Source organism: Symphalangus syndactylus, chromosome 23, assembly GCF_028878055.3.
Source record: "Symphalangus syndactylus isolate Jambi chromosome 23, NHGRI_mSymSyn1-v2.1_pri, whole genome shotgun sequence".
Lineage (NCBI taxonomy): Eukaryota > Metazoa > Chordata > Mammalia > Primates > Hylobatidae > Symphalangus > Symphalangus syndactylus.
In genome coordinates, this window is record NC_072445.2 from 16,718,492 (window position 1) to 16,734,626 (window position 16,135).

At 51.1% G+C, this 16,135-nt stretch overlaps 1 protein-coding gene across 8 annotated transcripts; it reads left to right on the forward strand.

Moving 5' to 3' along the window:
- The first annotated feature begins 6,003 nt into the window (after positions 1-6,003).
- On the forward strand, positions 6,004-15,857 carry PTCRA (pre T cell antigen receptor alpha). Of its 8 annotated transcripts, XM_063633142.1 has the most exons (5): positions 6,008-6,652; positions 11,555-11,597; positions 12,537-12,739; positions 13,926-13,970; positions 15,269-15,857. In XM_063633142.1, the coding sequence occupies exons 1-5, from the start codon at positions 6,595-6,597 to the stop codon at positions 15,688-15,690; spliced, it is 771 nt and encodes a 256-aa protein (XP_063489212.1). In that variant the 5' UTR covers positions 6,008-6,594; the 3' UTR covers positions 15,691-15,857. The 8 variants fall into 8 exon arrangements, with proteins under 8 accessions (XP_063489211.1, XP_055119261.1, XP_063489212.1 ...); XM_063633141.1 differs by lacking the exon at positions 11,555-11,597 and having other exon boundaries at positions 6,004-6,652; positions 12,554-12,739; positions 13,845-13,970; XM_063633138.1 differs by lacking the exon at positions 11,555-11,597 and having other exon boundaries at positions 12,419-12,739; positions 13,845-13,970.
- Positions 15,858-16,135: the final 278 nt, after the last annotated feature.

Sequence of the window (16,135 nt, forward strand, 5' to 3'; positions counted from 1 at the left end):
CTACCTCTGCACTTATGCTTGGGTGTGTGGGCCTGTGTGTGTGTGTGTGGTGCTTAGGCACAGTATCTGTTAACACTCCAGGTCCCCTACCTGTCTCTTCCCTCTTGACTGCTGAGAGCATCTCTTTTTGTCTGATTATCCCCAGCCCCAATTCCTGGCATAAAGCAGAGACTAATAGGTCGGGCCTGGTGCCTCACACCTGTAATCCCAGCACTTTGGGAGGCCGAGGTGGGTGGATCACGTGGTCAGGAGTTCGAGACCAGCCTGACTAACACGGTGAAACCCTGTCTCTACTAAAAATACAAAAATTAGCCGGTGTGGTGGCACGCACCTGTAATCCCAGCTACTCAGGAGACTGAGGCAGGAGAATCGCTGGAACCTGGGAGGTGGAGGTTGCAGTGAGCTGAGATTGTGCCACTGCACTCCAGCCTGGGTGACAGACCGAGACTTTGTCTCAAAAAAAAAAAAAAAAAAAAAGGCAGAGACCAATAAATGGTTCTGAATGAAAGAATGAATGAACATTTTAGGCTTGTATACTATTTCATCATGCAAATCCATCATATTTTATTTAGCTATTTCCTTATCACTGAATATTTAGGTGATTTTTTGTGTTATAAATAACACTGTAGGTTTTCATTTGATAAATGAAATAGGTGTGCCCCTGTCAGCATTCCTAAAGGAGGCTTTTTTTTTTTTTTTTTGAGACAGAGTTTTGCTCTTGTTGCCCAGGCTGGAGTGCAATGTGTGATCTTGGCTCACTGCAACCTCCACCTCCCGGGTTCAAGCGATTCTCCTGCCTCAGCCTCCCAAGTAGCTGGGACTACTGGCGCGTACCACCACACTCGGCTAATTTTGTATTTTTAGTAGAGACGGAGTTTCTCCATGTTGGCCAGGCTGGTCTTGAACCCCTAACCTCAGGTGATCCGCCCGCCTTGGCCTCCCGAAGTGCTGAGATTACAGGCGTGAGCCACCGCGCCCGGCCTACTTTTTCTTAATTTTATTTTTCACATCCTATGTGGCTCATCTCAGCTTTCCATGGGCCCTCGGTTTTCCACCGGTACGTAAGAAAAAACAGAGGGGAGGTATCAATTAGCGTGAGCACCTGCTATGGGCCAGGCATGCAGATGGGTGCCCCTATTTGATTTCTCTGTCCCGGCAGCCTTGTGAATGAGCTTTGGAAGAGACGGCCCTGTAAACACATCCCTCTGCTGAAGTGCCGCCTCCAGCTGGCTCCACTACTGGCCTGCTAGGGTGCCTTCAGCGTCGCAACTTAGTTTTTCTGGGCCCATTTCCTTAGCCGATTGTGGGGAAAAGAAAGAGAGATCAGCCTGTTACTGTGTCTATATAGAAGGAAGTAGACATAAGAGACTCCATTTAGTTCTGTATTTGAGATGCTGTTAATCTGTGACCCTACCCCCAACCTTGTCCTTGCAAGAGACATGTGCTGTGATGACTTAAGGTTAAAAGGATTTTGGGTGGTGCAGAATGTGCTTTGTTAAACAAGTGCCTAAAGGCTGCTTATGGTTAAAGGTCATCACCATTCTCTTTAATCTAGAGAAAAAGAAAAACATTTGTCTTCTGCCCGTCCCTGGGCGATGGAACACCTCAAAGCACAGCACCGGTGATGGTAAAGATAATTGTGAAAACCGCCTTTAGGAATAAGATGGGGCTTGCTGGAGCAATACTGCTAAAAGGTTTATGGAGAGGTTCGCATATACATCTCAAAGCACAGCACCGGTGATGGTAAAGATAATTGTGAATAAATACTAAGGGAACTCAGAGGCCGGTGCCGGTGTGGGTCCTCTGTAAGCACAGCACCGGTCCCCTGGGCCCTGCTTTTCCTTCTCTACACTTTGTCTCTGTGTCTTATTCCTTTTCTCAAGTCTTTCGTCCCACCTAACGAGAAGCACCCACAGGTGTGGAGGGGCAAACCACCCCTTCAGCCGATAACACCTGGTGGGGTGGTTGTGAGGATTAAATTAGATATCTGGGAATGAGTCCTGGCCAGCGAATGGTAGGTTCGCCCAAGTCCAGTTAAAAGGCCGTCCGCCCAGGGCAAGGCGTCTGCAGGGCCAGCAAGACTATGGGGTCCGAGGGAGACTCGGGGATCCCAGAAAGAGGAGACCAATGTGAGGAGCAGGCAAGGAACGCTTCCAGGCTGCGGTGGCCAGGGACGCCTGAGTCCCGCGGGAGCTGGAACGGATAGGCGGAAGGGTCAGCTACTGCAGATGGAGGCGGCTGGCGCGAGGGCGGGGGAGGGGAGGGGGTCTTCCTCCTTCCGGTTCTCGGGAGGATCCTGAAATCGGAAAGAGGCCGGAGAGCTCTTTCCCCATCCGTAACGTGGTAACGGAGCCCGGGCCAGCTCCTCCCTGGGCTGGAGGGTGGGAGAGTCGTTAGGGACACCTGCCCCGCTCCCTCCCCCTCCCAGGGGGAACCCACCGCGACAGCGCGCACCTGGGCGCGGGCTGTGCCTGGGAACGCGCGGGGCCCGCGGCCTCCAGGCAGCCCTGGGAAAGCAAGGGCCGGGAGGGCAGCCCTGGGAAAGCAAGGGCCGGGAGCGCAGCCCTGGAGGCAGAGTGTTCCCTCAGGACCGTCAGGAGCGCGCCATCCACAGGATTATTAAAATAGCCATCCAGACGGAAATCGAGTGAGGCTGGCACCAGACTGAAGAAGTTTCAAGGCCAGGCGCGGTGCCTCACGCCTGTAATCCCAGCACTTTCGGAGGCCGAGGCGGGCGGATCACCTGAGGTCGGGGTTTCGAGACCAGCCTGACCAACATGGAGAAACCTCATCTCTACTAAAAATACAAAATTAGCTGGGCGTGGTGGTGGTGACTGTAAGCCCAGCTACTTGGGAGGCTGAGGCAGGAGAATCTCTTGAACCCGGGAGGCGGAGGTTGTGGTGAGCCAAGATCGCGCCATTGCACTCTAGCCTGGGCAACAAGAGTGAAACTCTGTCTCAAAAAAAAAAAAAGAAAAGAAAAGGAAGGAAAGTCTCAAAGAGGTATCTATGTTCATAATGGATATCATTATGAACTCCTGGCCTCAAGCAGTCCTCCCTCCTCGGCCTCCCAAAGTGCTGGGATTACAGGCATCGTCAAGTAAACTCTTTAAATGATATTTGGTGCTTCAGCCTCTTCCTTTGAGGTCAATACCCCTTTAGCTATCATTAAATCATGTTCATGATAGCTAAAATGTGGAAGCAGCCCAATGTCCACCCACAGATTAATGGATAAGCAGAATGTGCTATATACATGCAATGAGATATTATTCAGCTTTAAAAAGGAAGAAAATTCTGACACGTGGTTCAACATGGGTGAAACTTGACATGTCCTAAGTGAAATGAACCAGTCACAAAAAACAAATACTGTATGATTCTACTTGAATGACGTAGTCAAATTCATTTATAGAAAGTAGAGTGTTGGTGACCGGGCACGGTGGCTCACGCCTGCAATCCCAGCACTTTGGGAGGCTGAGGTGGGCGGATCACTTGAGGTCAGAGTTTGAGACCAGCCTGGCCAACATGGTGAAACCCCGTCTCTACTAAAAATACAAAAATTAGCTGGGCATGGTGGCAGGTGCCTATAATCCCTGCTACTCGGGAGGCTGAGGCACAAGAATCACTTGAACCTAGGAGGTGGAGGTTGCAGTGAGCTGAGATTGCGCCACTGCACTCCAGCCTGAGTGACAGAGTGAGACTCCGTCTCAAAAAAAAAAAGAAAGAGTAGAATGGGAATGGTGGTTGCCATGGTACAGAGTTTCATTTTTGCAAGATGAATTCTAGAGATGGATGATGGTGACGGTTGCACAGCAGTATGAATGGCCACTGAAATGTATACTTACAAATGGTTAGGATGGCCAGGTATGGAAGCATGCCCCTGTGGTCCCAGCTACTCTGTAGTCTGAGGCCATGAGTTTGATAATCACATCTGTGAATAGACACTGCACTCCAGTCCAGATAAAATAACAAGATCTTGTCTCTTTTTTTTTTTTCATTTTGAGCCAGAGTCTCTCTCTTTCACCCCGGCTGGAGTGCAATGGCATCATCTCGGCTCACTGCAACCTCTGCCTCATGGGTTCAAGCGATTCTCCTGCCTCAGCCTCCTGAGTAGCTGGGATTACAGGCACGCAGCACCATGCCTGGCTAATTTTTGTATCTTTTAGTACAGGCAGGGTTTCACCATGTTGGTCAGGCTGGTCTCGAACTCCTGACCTTGTGATCCACCCGCCTCGGCCTCCCAAAGTGCTGGGATTACAGGCATGAGCCACCGCACCCATCCAGAAAAAAATAATTTTTTAATAGTTGAACAACAAACCACAAACAAAATTACAGAGGCCTTTAGCCAATAATTTTAAGGAAATAAATGTAAATTTGGGGGACTGGGTGCGGTGGCTCAAGTCTGATCCCAGCACATTGGGAGGTCAAGGCAGGCAGATCATTTGAGCTCACAAGTTCTAGACCAACCTGGGCAACATGGTAAAATCCCATCTCTACAAAAATACAAAAAATTAGCCAGCTGGTGGCGCACGCCTGTAGTCTTAGCTACAGGAGAGGTTAATTTGGGGGTGAGGCAGGAGGATCGCTTGAGCCAGGGAGGTGGAGGTTGCAGTGAGCCATGATTGTACCACTGCACTCCAGTCTGGGTGACAGAGCTGTCTCTGATCGAGACCATCCTGGCCAACATGGTGAAACCCCATCTCTACTAAAAATACAAAAATCAGCTGGGCGTGGTAGTGCACGCCTGTAGTCCCAGCTACTCTGGAGGCTGAGGCAGGAGAATCACTTGAACCAGGGAGGCAGAAGTCGCAATGAGCCGAGATCACACCACGGCACTCCAGCCTGGTGACAGAGCAAGACTTCATCTCAAAAAAAAAAAAAAAGTAAATTTGGAAAAGCTTTTATGAACAAAGATGGCCATTACCCCAAACCGGAAACCCAAATGTCTAACAATAAAGGAATGGCTGCTGTAACAGAATGTCTGAGAAAAAACAAAAAAAGGACGCCAGGCACAGTGGCTCACACCTGTAATGTCAGAACTTTGAAGGGTGGATCACTTGAGCTCAAGAGTTCGAGACCAGCCTGGCAATATGGCGAAACCCAGTCTCTGCAAAAAACACAAAAATTTAGCTGGGTGTGGTGGCATGCGCCTGTGGTCCCAGCTACTTGGGAAGGTGAGGCAGGAGGATCGCTTGGGACTGGGAGGCAGAGGTTGCATTGAGGTAAGATCATGCCACTGCACTCCAACCTGGGTGATAAAGCCAGACTGTCTCCAAAAAAATCCAAAAGGTTGAGGTGGGAGGATTGCTTGAGCCCAGGATTTCAAGACTGTAGTGAGCTATGATAGCATCACTGCACTCCAGCCTGGGTGACAGAGTAAAAGCCTGTCTCTTAAAAAAAAAAAAAAAAGAAAGAAAAGTTAAAATGGTATAATAAATGCCAGGCATGTGGCTCACACCTGTAATCCCAGCACTTCGAGAGGCCAGAGCAGGAGGATTGCTTGAGCCCAGGAGTACGAAACCAACATAGGCAACAAAGCAAGACTCCATCTCTACAAAAAATCAAAATCAAAATAAATTAGCTGGGTGTAGTAGCGCATGCCTGTGGTCTTAGCTACTCAGGAGGCTGACGAAAGAGGATCACTTGAGCCCAGGAGTTCAACACTGCAGTGAGCTATGATTGTACTGCCGCATTCTAGCCTGGGCAACAAAGAAAGAACCCCATCTCTAAAAAAATAAATAAATAAAAAGGAGGGTTGTAACAACATGGCAAAAAGTTTATTGGGCATCTTTTTTTTTTTTTCTTTGAGATGGAGTCTCACTCTGTCGCCCAGGCTGGAGTGCAGTGGCGCGATCTTGGCTCACTGCAAGCTCTGCCTCCCGGGTTCACGCCATTCTCCTGCCTCAGCCTCCTGAGTAGCTGGGACTACAGGTGCCCGCCACCACGCTTGGCTAATTTTTTTGTATTTTTAGTAGGGACGGGGTTTCACCGTGTTAGCCAGGATGGTCTTGATCTCCGGACCTTGTGATCTGCCCGTCTCAGCCTCCCAAGGTGCTGGGATTACAGGCATGAGCCACCGCACCCGGCCCTGGGTATCTTTTTGCCTATAATAAAGCCAGCCATCTAAAAACAGTTCAAGCCCTGGCTCTGGTACCTGTCAGCCATGCGGCCCTGGGCGGGTCTCTCACTCTCTGTGAGCCTCAGTTGCCTCACCTGTGAAATGTAACTCACAGTGGTTGAGTGGATCAAGTGAAGGGCTGTATGTCAAGCCCCTGTCAAGCCACCTGGTGCTCTGTGTCCTGTGGATGGTAGCTGCCCTGAAGCGGGACTTTGCAAACTGAAGTGCTGTCTCTTCAGAGGGAGTGCAGGTGTCCAGCTCCTGGTGTGGGAGAGGCACCCTGTGCTCCCTGACCCGTGAGACAGGATTGGGTTTGGGGGCCAGGGCAGGAGGAGGGGCCCGTCACCAGGGGAAACGGCTCGTGGTGGAGCAGCTGAGGTGCAGCTGGGCCTGTGGCCTAGAAGGCAGTCTTGTGGGTGCCTCCTCCCCTAGCCGCAACTCAGGTCTGCAGCTGGGTCTTGTCTCCTTCCGAGTGGGCCATGACCGGGACATGGCTGCTACTTCTCCTAGCCCTTGGGTGTCCAGCCCTACTCACAGGTGAGCCCCCTCTTTGCCTTCCTCTCTGTTCCTCCTCAGTCTGCCCAAGCCCATCCCCTCACTCTGGACCTCCCTGGGTATTGATGGGCTGCAGAGAGGCAGGACAAGAGACATTTAAGGACCTCTGGGGAGGGTCTCACCCACTATACTCTTCCCATTGTACTCTTCCTCCCAGCCACCTTGCCTGGGGCTCCCATGTCTTCCTGCCCTGGAGCCCACAGTGTTGATAGGGAGGCTGTCCCTCTTAGAGGTATAGAGAAATGAGAACAAACTGGGTGGGCATCCATAGAAGGTGGGGTTAGGGTAGCCAGTGTGTGTGATGTGATATGCAATGATGGGATATGGGTAACAGTGTGAGGTCCTGTCCTGTGCTTCTTGCCCTCAGGATGCCTGCCCTGGTTCAATAGGACTCAGGGTGTCTCAAGTTCACTCCCAGCTCACCCTTATCAATGGGCTCAGGATAGGTCTCAAGGCCTCTTCCCAGGGTATTTACCCCCAGCCCTCCCATGATCAAGGCTGGAGCCAAAGGACTCATGTTTTGAGGGGAAAATTCCAGCTTCATCTAGAAGCATGTGCATGTGTGCATGTATGTGGTGGGGGAAGGTCCATGACTTTTGAGTCAGGGGGGTCTCCTTGATCTAGAGCTGGCCCCAAGTATCTCACAGGCACTCCTTCATTAGGGAGATAAACCACACCTATGTGGAACACAGGGAGCCCATGGCAGGAGGCCTGAGCTTGGGAAGGAAGTAACCAGGGTAAGCAGGAACAATCCTGGGATGCTTCATGGAAGAAGTGGAAGCTGAACTCAACTTGGGGAATGTCTCTATCTATAGAACTGAAAAGGCTCGGTCGGGCGCGGTGGCTCAAGCCTGTAATCCCAGCACTTTGGGAGGCCGAGGCGGGTGGATCACGAGGTCAGGAGATCGAGACCATCCTGGCTAACACGGTGAAACCCCGTCTCTACTAAAAAATACAAAAAAATTAGCCGGGCGTGTTGGCGGGCGCCTGTAGTCCCAGCTACTCGGGAGGCTGAGGCAGGAGAATGGCGTGAGCCCAGGAGGCGGAGCTTGCAGTGAGCCGAGATGCGCCACTGCACTCCAGCCTGGGGGACAGAGCAAGACTCTGTCTCAAAAAAAAAAAAAAAAAAAAAAAAAAAGAACTGAAAAGGCTCTGGAGGTTGAGTCCTGGAGCTCATGCCCAGCCTTCTCTACTACCTTTGTTTGCAATGCCTTATTAATATTAATATCAATAATGACACTAATACTTATCTGCCAGGGCATTTTACACTTATGGCCTTTACTCTTCACAATAATTTTGCTGGGCTGGTATTATTAACAGCATTATATTATTATTATTATTTATTATTTATTTATTTTTTTTTTTTGAGACAGAGTCTCGCACTGTCACCCGGGCTAGAGTACAATGGTGTGATCTTGGCTCACTGCAACCTCCGCCTCCCGGGTTCACTCGATTCTCCTGCCTTAGCCTCCTGAGTAGCTAGGATTACGGGCACCTGCCTCCACGCCCAGCTAATTTTTTGTATTTTTAGTAGAGACGGAGTTTCACTATGTTGGCCAGGCTGGTCTTGAACTCTTGACCTCATGATCCACCTGCCTCGGCCTCCCAAAGTGCTGGGATTACAGACGTGAGCCACCACACCCAGCCCATTATATTATTATTATTATTATTATTATTATTAGACAGAGTTTGCTCTGTTGCCCAGATTGGAGTGCAATGGCACGATCTCAACTCACTGCAAACTCCGCCTCCCAGGTTCAAGCGGTTCTCCTGCCTCAGCTTCCCAAGTAGCTGGGATTACAGCTGCCCACCACCATGCCCGGCTAATTTTTGTATTTTTAGTGGAGACGGGTTCACCACGTTGGCCAGGCTGGTCCCGAACTCCTGACTTCAAGTGATTCACTTGACTCAGCCTCCCAAAGTGCTGGGATTACAGGCATGAGCCACTGAGCCCGGCCTAACACCATTATATTGATGAGACCATTGGGACTCAGAAAAAATATTGTTCTTTCAACCTAAATAAATAAATAAATACATAATGAAAACAAAACAAAACAAACAAAAAGAGTCAGAAAATTGGCTGGGTGCAGTGGCTTACGCCTGTAATCCCAGCACTTTGGGAGGCCAAGGCAGGCAGATCACTTGAGGTCAGGAGTTTGAGAGCAGCCTGGCCAACATGGTGAAACCCCATCTCTACTAAAAAATACAAAAATTAGCCGGACAAGGTGGCAGGTGCCTGTAATCCAGCTACTCAGGATGCTGAGGCAGGAGAATTGCTTGAACCCAGGAAGAGGAGGTTGCACTGAGCCAAGATCCCACCACTGCACTCCAGGCTAGGCAACAGAACCAGAATCAGTCTCAAAAAAAAAAAAAAAAAAAAAAAAGCCAGGCACGGGGCTCACGCCTGTAATCCTAGCACTTTGCAGTTTGGGAGGCGGAGGCAGGTGGATCACGAGGTCAGGAGTTCAAGACCAGCCTGGCCAAGATGGTAAAACCCCCATCTCTACTAAAAATACAAAAATTAGCCACGCGTGGTGGTAGGCACCTGTAATCCCAGCTACTCAGGAGGCTGAGGCAGGAGAATTGCTTGAACCCTGGGGGGTGGAGGTTGCAGTGAGCCGAGATCCCGCCACTGCACTCCAGCCTGGGCGACAGAGTGAGACTCCATCTCAAAAATAATAGTAATAATAATGAAATAAAATAAAGACTCAGAAAATTAAGTGAATGAGTCAGGAGTCACGCTTAGCTCTGTCTGAAGCTATGTCCTAGACGGTCCACTGTGTCACATGGCAAAATCTTAGTCATCCTTCAAAGTGAGATGGTTTAGGGGATTTGGAGTTACAGAGATCTGAGAGTTCAAATCCTGACTGGACAACTTACCATTTATGTGTTAGTAGGATAATTTTTTTTTTTTTTTGAGACGGAGTCTCACACTGTCGCCCAGGCTGGAGTGCAGTGGCGTGATCTCGGCTCACTGCAAGCTCCGCCTCCCAGGTTCACGCCAGTCTCCTGCCTCAGCCTCCCGAGTAGCTGGGACTACAGGTGCCCGCCACCATGCCTGGCTAATTTTTTGTATTTTTAGTAGAGACGGGGTTTCACCATGTTAGCCAGGATGGTCTCGATCTCCTGACCTCGTGATACGCCCACCTTGGCCTCCCAAAGTGCTGGGATCACAGGCTTGAGCCACCGCGCCCAGCCATGACTTAGTTCTTAAGATTATTAAATAAGACACCTATACTTCAAATGGGTGAATTGTCTGGTATGTGGACTATATCTAAACAAACCTTTTTTCTTTTTCACTCTGTCACCCAGGCTGGAGTGCAGTGACATGATCTCAGCTCACTGCAACCTTTGCCCGGGTTCAAGCGATTCTTGTGCCTCAGCCTCCAGAGTAGCTGGGACTACAGGCATGTGCCACCACGCGCAGCTAATTTTTTTGTATTTTTAGTAGAGACGGGGTTTTGCCATGTTGGCCAGGGTGTTCTCGAACTCCTGACCTCAGGTGATCTACCTGCCTTGGCCCTCCAAAGTGCTGGGATTACAAGCATGAACTACCACACCCAGCCTTTTTTTTTTTTTTTTTTTGAGATGGAATCTTGTGCCGTTGCCCAGGCTGGAGTGTAGTGGCATGATCTTGGCTCACTGCAACCTCTGCCTCTGGGTTTACCAATTCTCCTGCCTCAGCCTCCTGAGTAGCTGGGACTACGGGTGTGCACCACCACGCCCGACTAATTTTTATATTTTTAGTAGAGATGGGGTTCCACCATGTTGGCCAGGCTGGTCTCAAACTCCTGACCTCAGGTGATCGGCCTGCCTCAGCCTCCCAAAGTGCTAGGATTACATGCGTGAGCCACCGCACCCAGCCAACAAAGCTTTTTTTTTTTTTGAGACAGAGTCTTGCTCTGTCGCCAGGCTGGAGTGCACTGGTGCGATCTGGGCTCACTGCAACTTCCGCTTCCCTGGTTCAGGCCATTCTCCTGCCTCAGCCTCCCAAGTAGCTGGGATTACAGGCACGCACCACCATGCCCACCTAATTTTTGTATTTTTAGTAGAGATGGGGTTTCACCATGTTGGCCAGGATAGTCTCGATCTCCTGACCTCGTGATCTGCCCACTTTGGCCTCCCGAAGTGCTGGGATTACAGGCATGAGCCACCATGCCCAGCCAACAAAGCTTTAAAAAAAAAAAAAAAAAAAGGCTGGGTGCGGTGCCTCACGTCTATAATCCTAGCACTTTGGGAGGCCAAGGAGGGCGGATCACCTGAGGTCAGGAGTCGGAGACCAGCCTGACCAACATGGAAAAACCCAGTCTCTACTAAAAACATAAAAATAAAAATTAGCTGGGTTGGTGGCGTGGGATCTTGGAGGCTGAGGCAGAAGAATGGCTTGAACCCGGGAGGCAGAGGTTGCAGTGAGCCGAGATGGTGCCACTGCACTCCAGCCTGGGAGACCTAGCAAGGCTCCATCTCAAAAAGGAAACAAACAAACAAACAAAACTACAGGCTACAGAAAAAGGCTGAGAATAAAAGAAAAAATACCCATGTACACTCCACCTAGATTAACAAATGTTTAACATTTTTTTTTTTTTTTGAGACAGAGTCTCGCTCTGTCGCCCAGGCTGGAGTGCAGTGGCCCGATCTTGGCTCACTGCAAGCTCCGCCTCCCAGGTTCATGCCATTCTCCTGCCTCAGCCTCCCGAGTAGCTAGGACTACAGGCGCCCGCTACCACGCCAGGCTAATTTTCTGTATTTTTAGTAGAGACGGGGTTTCACCTTGTTAGCCAGGATGAACAAATGTTTAACATTTTGCCATATTTAAATCAGACTTTTTAAAAAAGAAACAAAAAGTTACAGATATATTTGAAGCCCCTTCTAATCTCATTCCAGGTCCTGTTTCCTTCCCTTCCTCTCTAGAGGCTGCCACAACAGGGTATTACAAGTATTTTTTTACACATCTACTGTCTTTCCCATGGAACTGAGTTCCTTGAGAGCAGGGACAATGACTTATCCAATGTTGTATCTCTAGTTCCTGACACAGAAAGGGGCTCGGATATCATAGACAAGTGGATGGAAGGAGAGGTGGGTAGATGGATAGATAGACACATAGATGAAAGATAGAAAGAATAGATGGAGGTGGCCAGGCATGGTGGCTCATGCCTGTAATCCCAGCACTTTGGGAGGATGAGGCTGGTGGATCACGAGGTCAGGAGATCGAGACCATCCTGGCTAACACGTCTCTACTAAAAATACAAAAAAAAAAAAAAAAAAACTTAGCCGGGCGCAGTGGCGGGCGCCTGTTGTCCCAGCTACTCAGGAGGCAGGAGAATGGTGTGAACCCGGGAGGCGGAACTTGCAGTGAGCCGAGATCGTGCCACTGCACCCTAGCCTGGGCAACAGAGCAAAATTCTGTCTCAAAAAAAAAGAAAGAAAGAAAGAAAGAAAGAAAGAAAGAAAGAAAGAAAGAAAGAAAGAAAGAAAGAAAGAAAACATGGAGGATAGATATCTGATAGAAGAAAGGATGGATAAACAGGTGAGTGAATGAAAGGATGGGCAGATGGAGGGAAGGAAGGGTGGCTAGATGGGAAAATGCAAGGAGGGAGGAATAGATGAGTGGCTAGAAGGACATGTAGATGGATGGTGGAAGGATGGATGGATGGAAAGATAGAAATGTAGAACCCTAGCCTACAACACGGTGCTGGCCTGGGAGACCACAAGCTGGTCTAGCACCCACAGGTACATGCTCTCTTGCAGGTGTGGGCGGCACACTCTTTCCTTCTCTGGCCCCACCAATCATGCTGCTGGTGGATGGAAAGCGGCAGATGGTGGTGGTCTGCCTGGTCCTTGATGTTGCACCCCCTGGCCTTGACAACCCTATCTGGTTCTCAGCCGGCAATGGCAGTGCACTGGATGCCTTCACCTATGGCCCTTCCCCAGCAACGGATGGCACCTGGACCAACTTGGCCCATCTCTCCCTGCCTTCTGAGGAGCTGGCATCCTGGGAGCCTTTGGTCTGCCACACCAGGCCTGGGGCTGAGGGCCACAGCAGGAGTACACAGCCCCTGCAGCTGTCAGGTGGGGATGGAGCCTGGGCCCTTGCGGATGCTCCCTGTCCCTTTCCACACACCAGGATATGGTTGGAGGGAGGGCAGGCTCCAGGCCACAAAGGCATGAAGGTGTCCAAGTGCAGAGCCTCCAGGTGGGGTGACGCCTGGGCTCAGGGGAGAGTGGCCTCAGGGCCATGAATTCTGGGATTTGCAACTGCAGTATCTGGTTGAAATCCAGGCTTTGCGGCATGGCTTCCAAGGATAAAAATGCCTCCTTCCACCTAGGATTCATTATACACACATAGATAGATCATCCTGTGTACATGACACCCTATAAGGACCAAACTAATTAACAAATCGCCGGGCGCGGTGGCTCACGCCTGTAATCCTAGCACTTTGGGAGGCCGAGGCGGGTGGATCATGAGGTCAGGAGATCGAGACCATCCTGGCTAACACGGTGAAACCCCGTTTCTACTAAAAGTACAAAAAATGAGCCGGGCGTGGTGGCGGGCGCCTGTAGTCCCAGCTACTCGGGAGGCTGAGGCAGGAGAATGGCCTGAACCCGGGAGACAGAGCTTGCTGTGAGCCGAGATTGCGCCACTGTACTCCAGCCTGGGCTACAGAGCAAGACTCCATCTCAAAAAAAAAAAAAAAAAAAAAAAAAAAATTCACTACCAGATTGAGTACTCTGTTCCAGGCAGTGTTCTACAGACTTCACATTTATGAGACAGGTCATATAATTCCCTCAATTTTACAGGTATGAGGAGGTTAAGTAACATGTCTAAAGCCAGCTATTTTTGTTTCCCCCTCCATTGTATTTTGAAACAGTCAGCTATTATTATCACTGACCAGATGACTCACTTCCTCTCCGGGGATTATCTCAGTTTTGTCATCTTCCAAATGGGAATGTTTGTTAACTAAGTGCCCTGACTTCCAAAGAATGCTGTGAAGACAGTCAGTTCCTTATCTGAGAGTGCCAGGCACCCCAGCCTCCCCAGGGCACAGAACACAGGACAGTGCAAAGTGAGGGATGTTTGGGTCCTCAGAGGACTTGCAGCAAATGGGCTTAGGGTTTCTGCTGCTGGCTCACTTGTCCATTTACCCCAAATGCCTTGACACCCACCCTGTGCCAGGGCCTGGGCATAGCACTGGGGATGCCCTCCAGAGTGCATGGCCCATCCCCGAAGACTCATTCCCTTCTCCTTGGACAACAGGAGAGGCTTCTACAGCCAGGACCTGCCCCCGGGAGCCTCTCAGGGGTGAGTACTCCGGGCAAGGGGCGGGGAATAAGAGGCTGGGACCAGGACCTTGGGCCTAGGGGTGGGGCATTCAGCTCTGGCCTAATGGGTCTTACACTGGAGGTCGGTAGGTGTCCCATGTAGAGGCTGTCATGCTAGGTTGGGGCACTGGCTAGCATGGGCCTCAGTCTACCTAGGGTAAGATGGGGGCGAATCCTTTGAACTCAGCCTAATTTCTGGACATTAGTTGAGAAGCATAGGTGACAGCTAACAGAGGGGTCTTTTTTTTTTTTTTTTCAAGATGGAGTCTCGCTCTGTTGCCCAGGCTGCAGTGCAGTGGCACGATCTCGGCTCACTGCAAGCTCCGCCTCTGGGGTTCACGCCATTCTCCTGCCTCAGCCTACTGAGTAGCTGGGACTACAGGCGCCCGCCACCACGCCTGGCTAATTTTTTGTATTTTTAGTAGAGACGGGGTTTCACCGTGTTAGCCAGGAAGGTCGCGATCTCCTGACCTCATAATCCGCCTGCCTCAGCCTCCCAAAGTGCTGGGATTACAGGCTTGAGCCACCGCGCCCGGCCCAGAGGGGTCTTTGGAGTCCTCCTTGGGCAGCCCAGGCAGGGGGTCTCAGCATTAGAGGCCATGTAAATGGGAGGCTGTCTGGGGTGATGGAAAGAGCATGGACGGACAGTCATGAAGTTGGGCTGTGGTCCAACTCTGCTTCCTGACCAAATAGAGAATTTTGAGGCCGGGCACAGTGGCTCATGCCTGTAATCCCAGCACTTTGGGAGGCCGAGGTGGGTGGATCACGAGGTCAGGAGTTCGAGACCAGCCTGGCCAACATGGTGAAACTCTGTCTCTACTAAAAATACAAAAATTAGCCGAGCGTGTTGGCACACACCTGTAGTCCCAGCTACTTGGGAGGCTGAGAGGCTGAGGTAGAAGAATCACTTGAACCCGGGAGGTGGAGGTTGCAGTGAGATGAGATCGTGCCACTGCACTCCAGCCTGGGTGACGGAGTGAGACTCCATCTAAAAAAAAAAAAAAAGGAATTTCGAGTTAGTTACTGTCTGCATGAGATGCTAATTCCTGCGTGGCCCCCACCCCTACCCCCATGATTGTTGGGGAATAAAATAAAATGAAGGCCAGGAAGGTATTTATTATTACCAGTAAGAACGGAGGCTAGACACCGGGAAGGACTTTCCCTGGAGGAGGGGGTGAAGGGGACGGGCAAGGGCAGACGACAAGACCCTCTCCTCCTTTCTCTCCTGGGGTGGGGGGCTGCAGGCTCCTGCAGCTCCTGAGTGGTTCCTCCTCGCAGGGACACCGGGTGGGGCACTGTGGCTGGGGGTGCTGCGGCTGCTGCTCTTCAAGCTGCTGCTGTTTGACCTGCTCCTGACCTGCAGCTGCCTGCGCGACCCCGCGGGCCCGCCGCCTTCCCCCGCAGCCACCACCCGCCTGCGAGCCCTCGGCTCCCACCGACTGCACCTGGCAACGGAGACTGGGAGACGAGAGGCCACCAGCTCACCCAGACCCCAGCCTCGGGACCGCCGCTGGGGTGACACCCCTCCGGGTCGGAAGCCTGGGAGCCCAGTCTGGGAGGAAGGGTCTTACCTCAGCAGTTACCCCACTTGCCCAGCATGGGCCTGGTGCTCAAGATCTGCCCTCAGGACTCCTTCCTCCAGCCTTGGAGCATTTTTTGCAGGTGACCTGCCTCCTCCTCTGCAGGCTGGAGCTGCCTGAGGGCAGGGCTCTACCTCCCCCGACCCCGTCACACTGTGTGAGGCTGTGTCTCTCCCATCTAACAGGGGGCCCCTCGAGAATGGTAATCCACCCAGTTACAGGGGCATTTAGGGAGCAGATGACTGAGAACATTAATAAAGAACTTAAATGACACAGCAAATGAAAAATGTTTGAATTCATGTCTATCCTGGGAAGAGGGAATTTGGCATTTAGAAGTAGGAAAAATCCAGGAAAGCTCCCTTGAGGAAGAGGGCTTCCTGAGACAGAACTTGGGAACTGCAGAGTGGGGCTGGTGGCTGGGAAGGCGGCTGTCTCCTTCCCCCACAGCAAGGGGGGAGGCCCCCTCTTCTCCCCACCCTGGCCCAACCTCTGTGAGAGGTCAGGGCAGAGAGCCCAGGAATCCAGGAAGGTAGGTGCTGGGTCTGATGTGAACTCTTGTACAGAG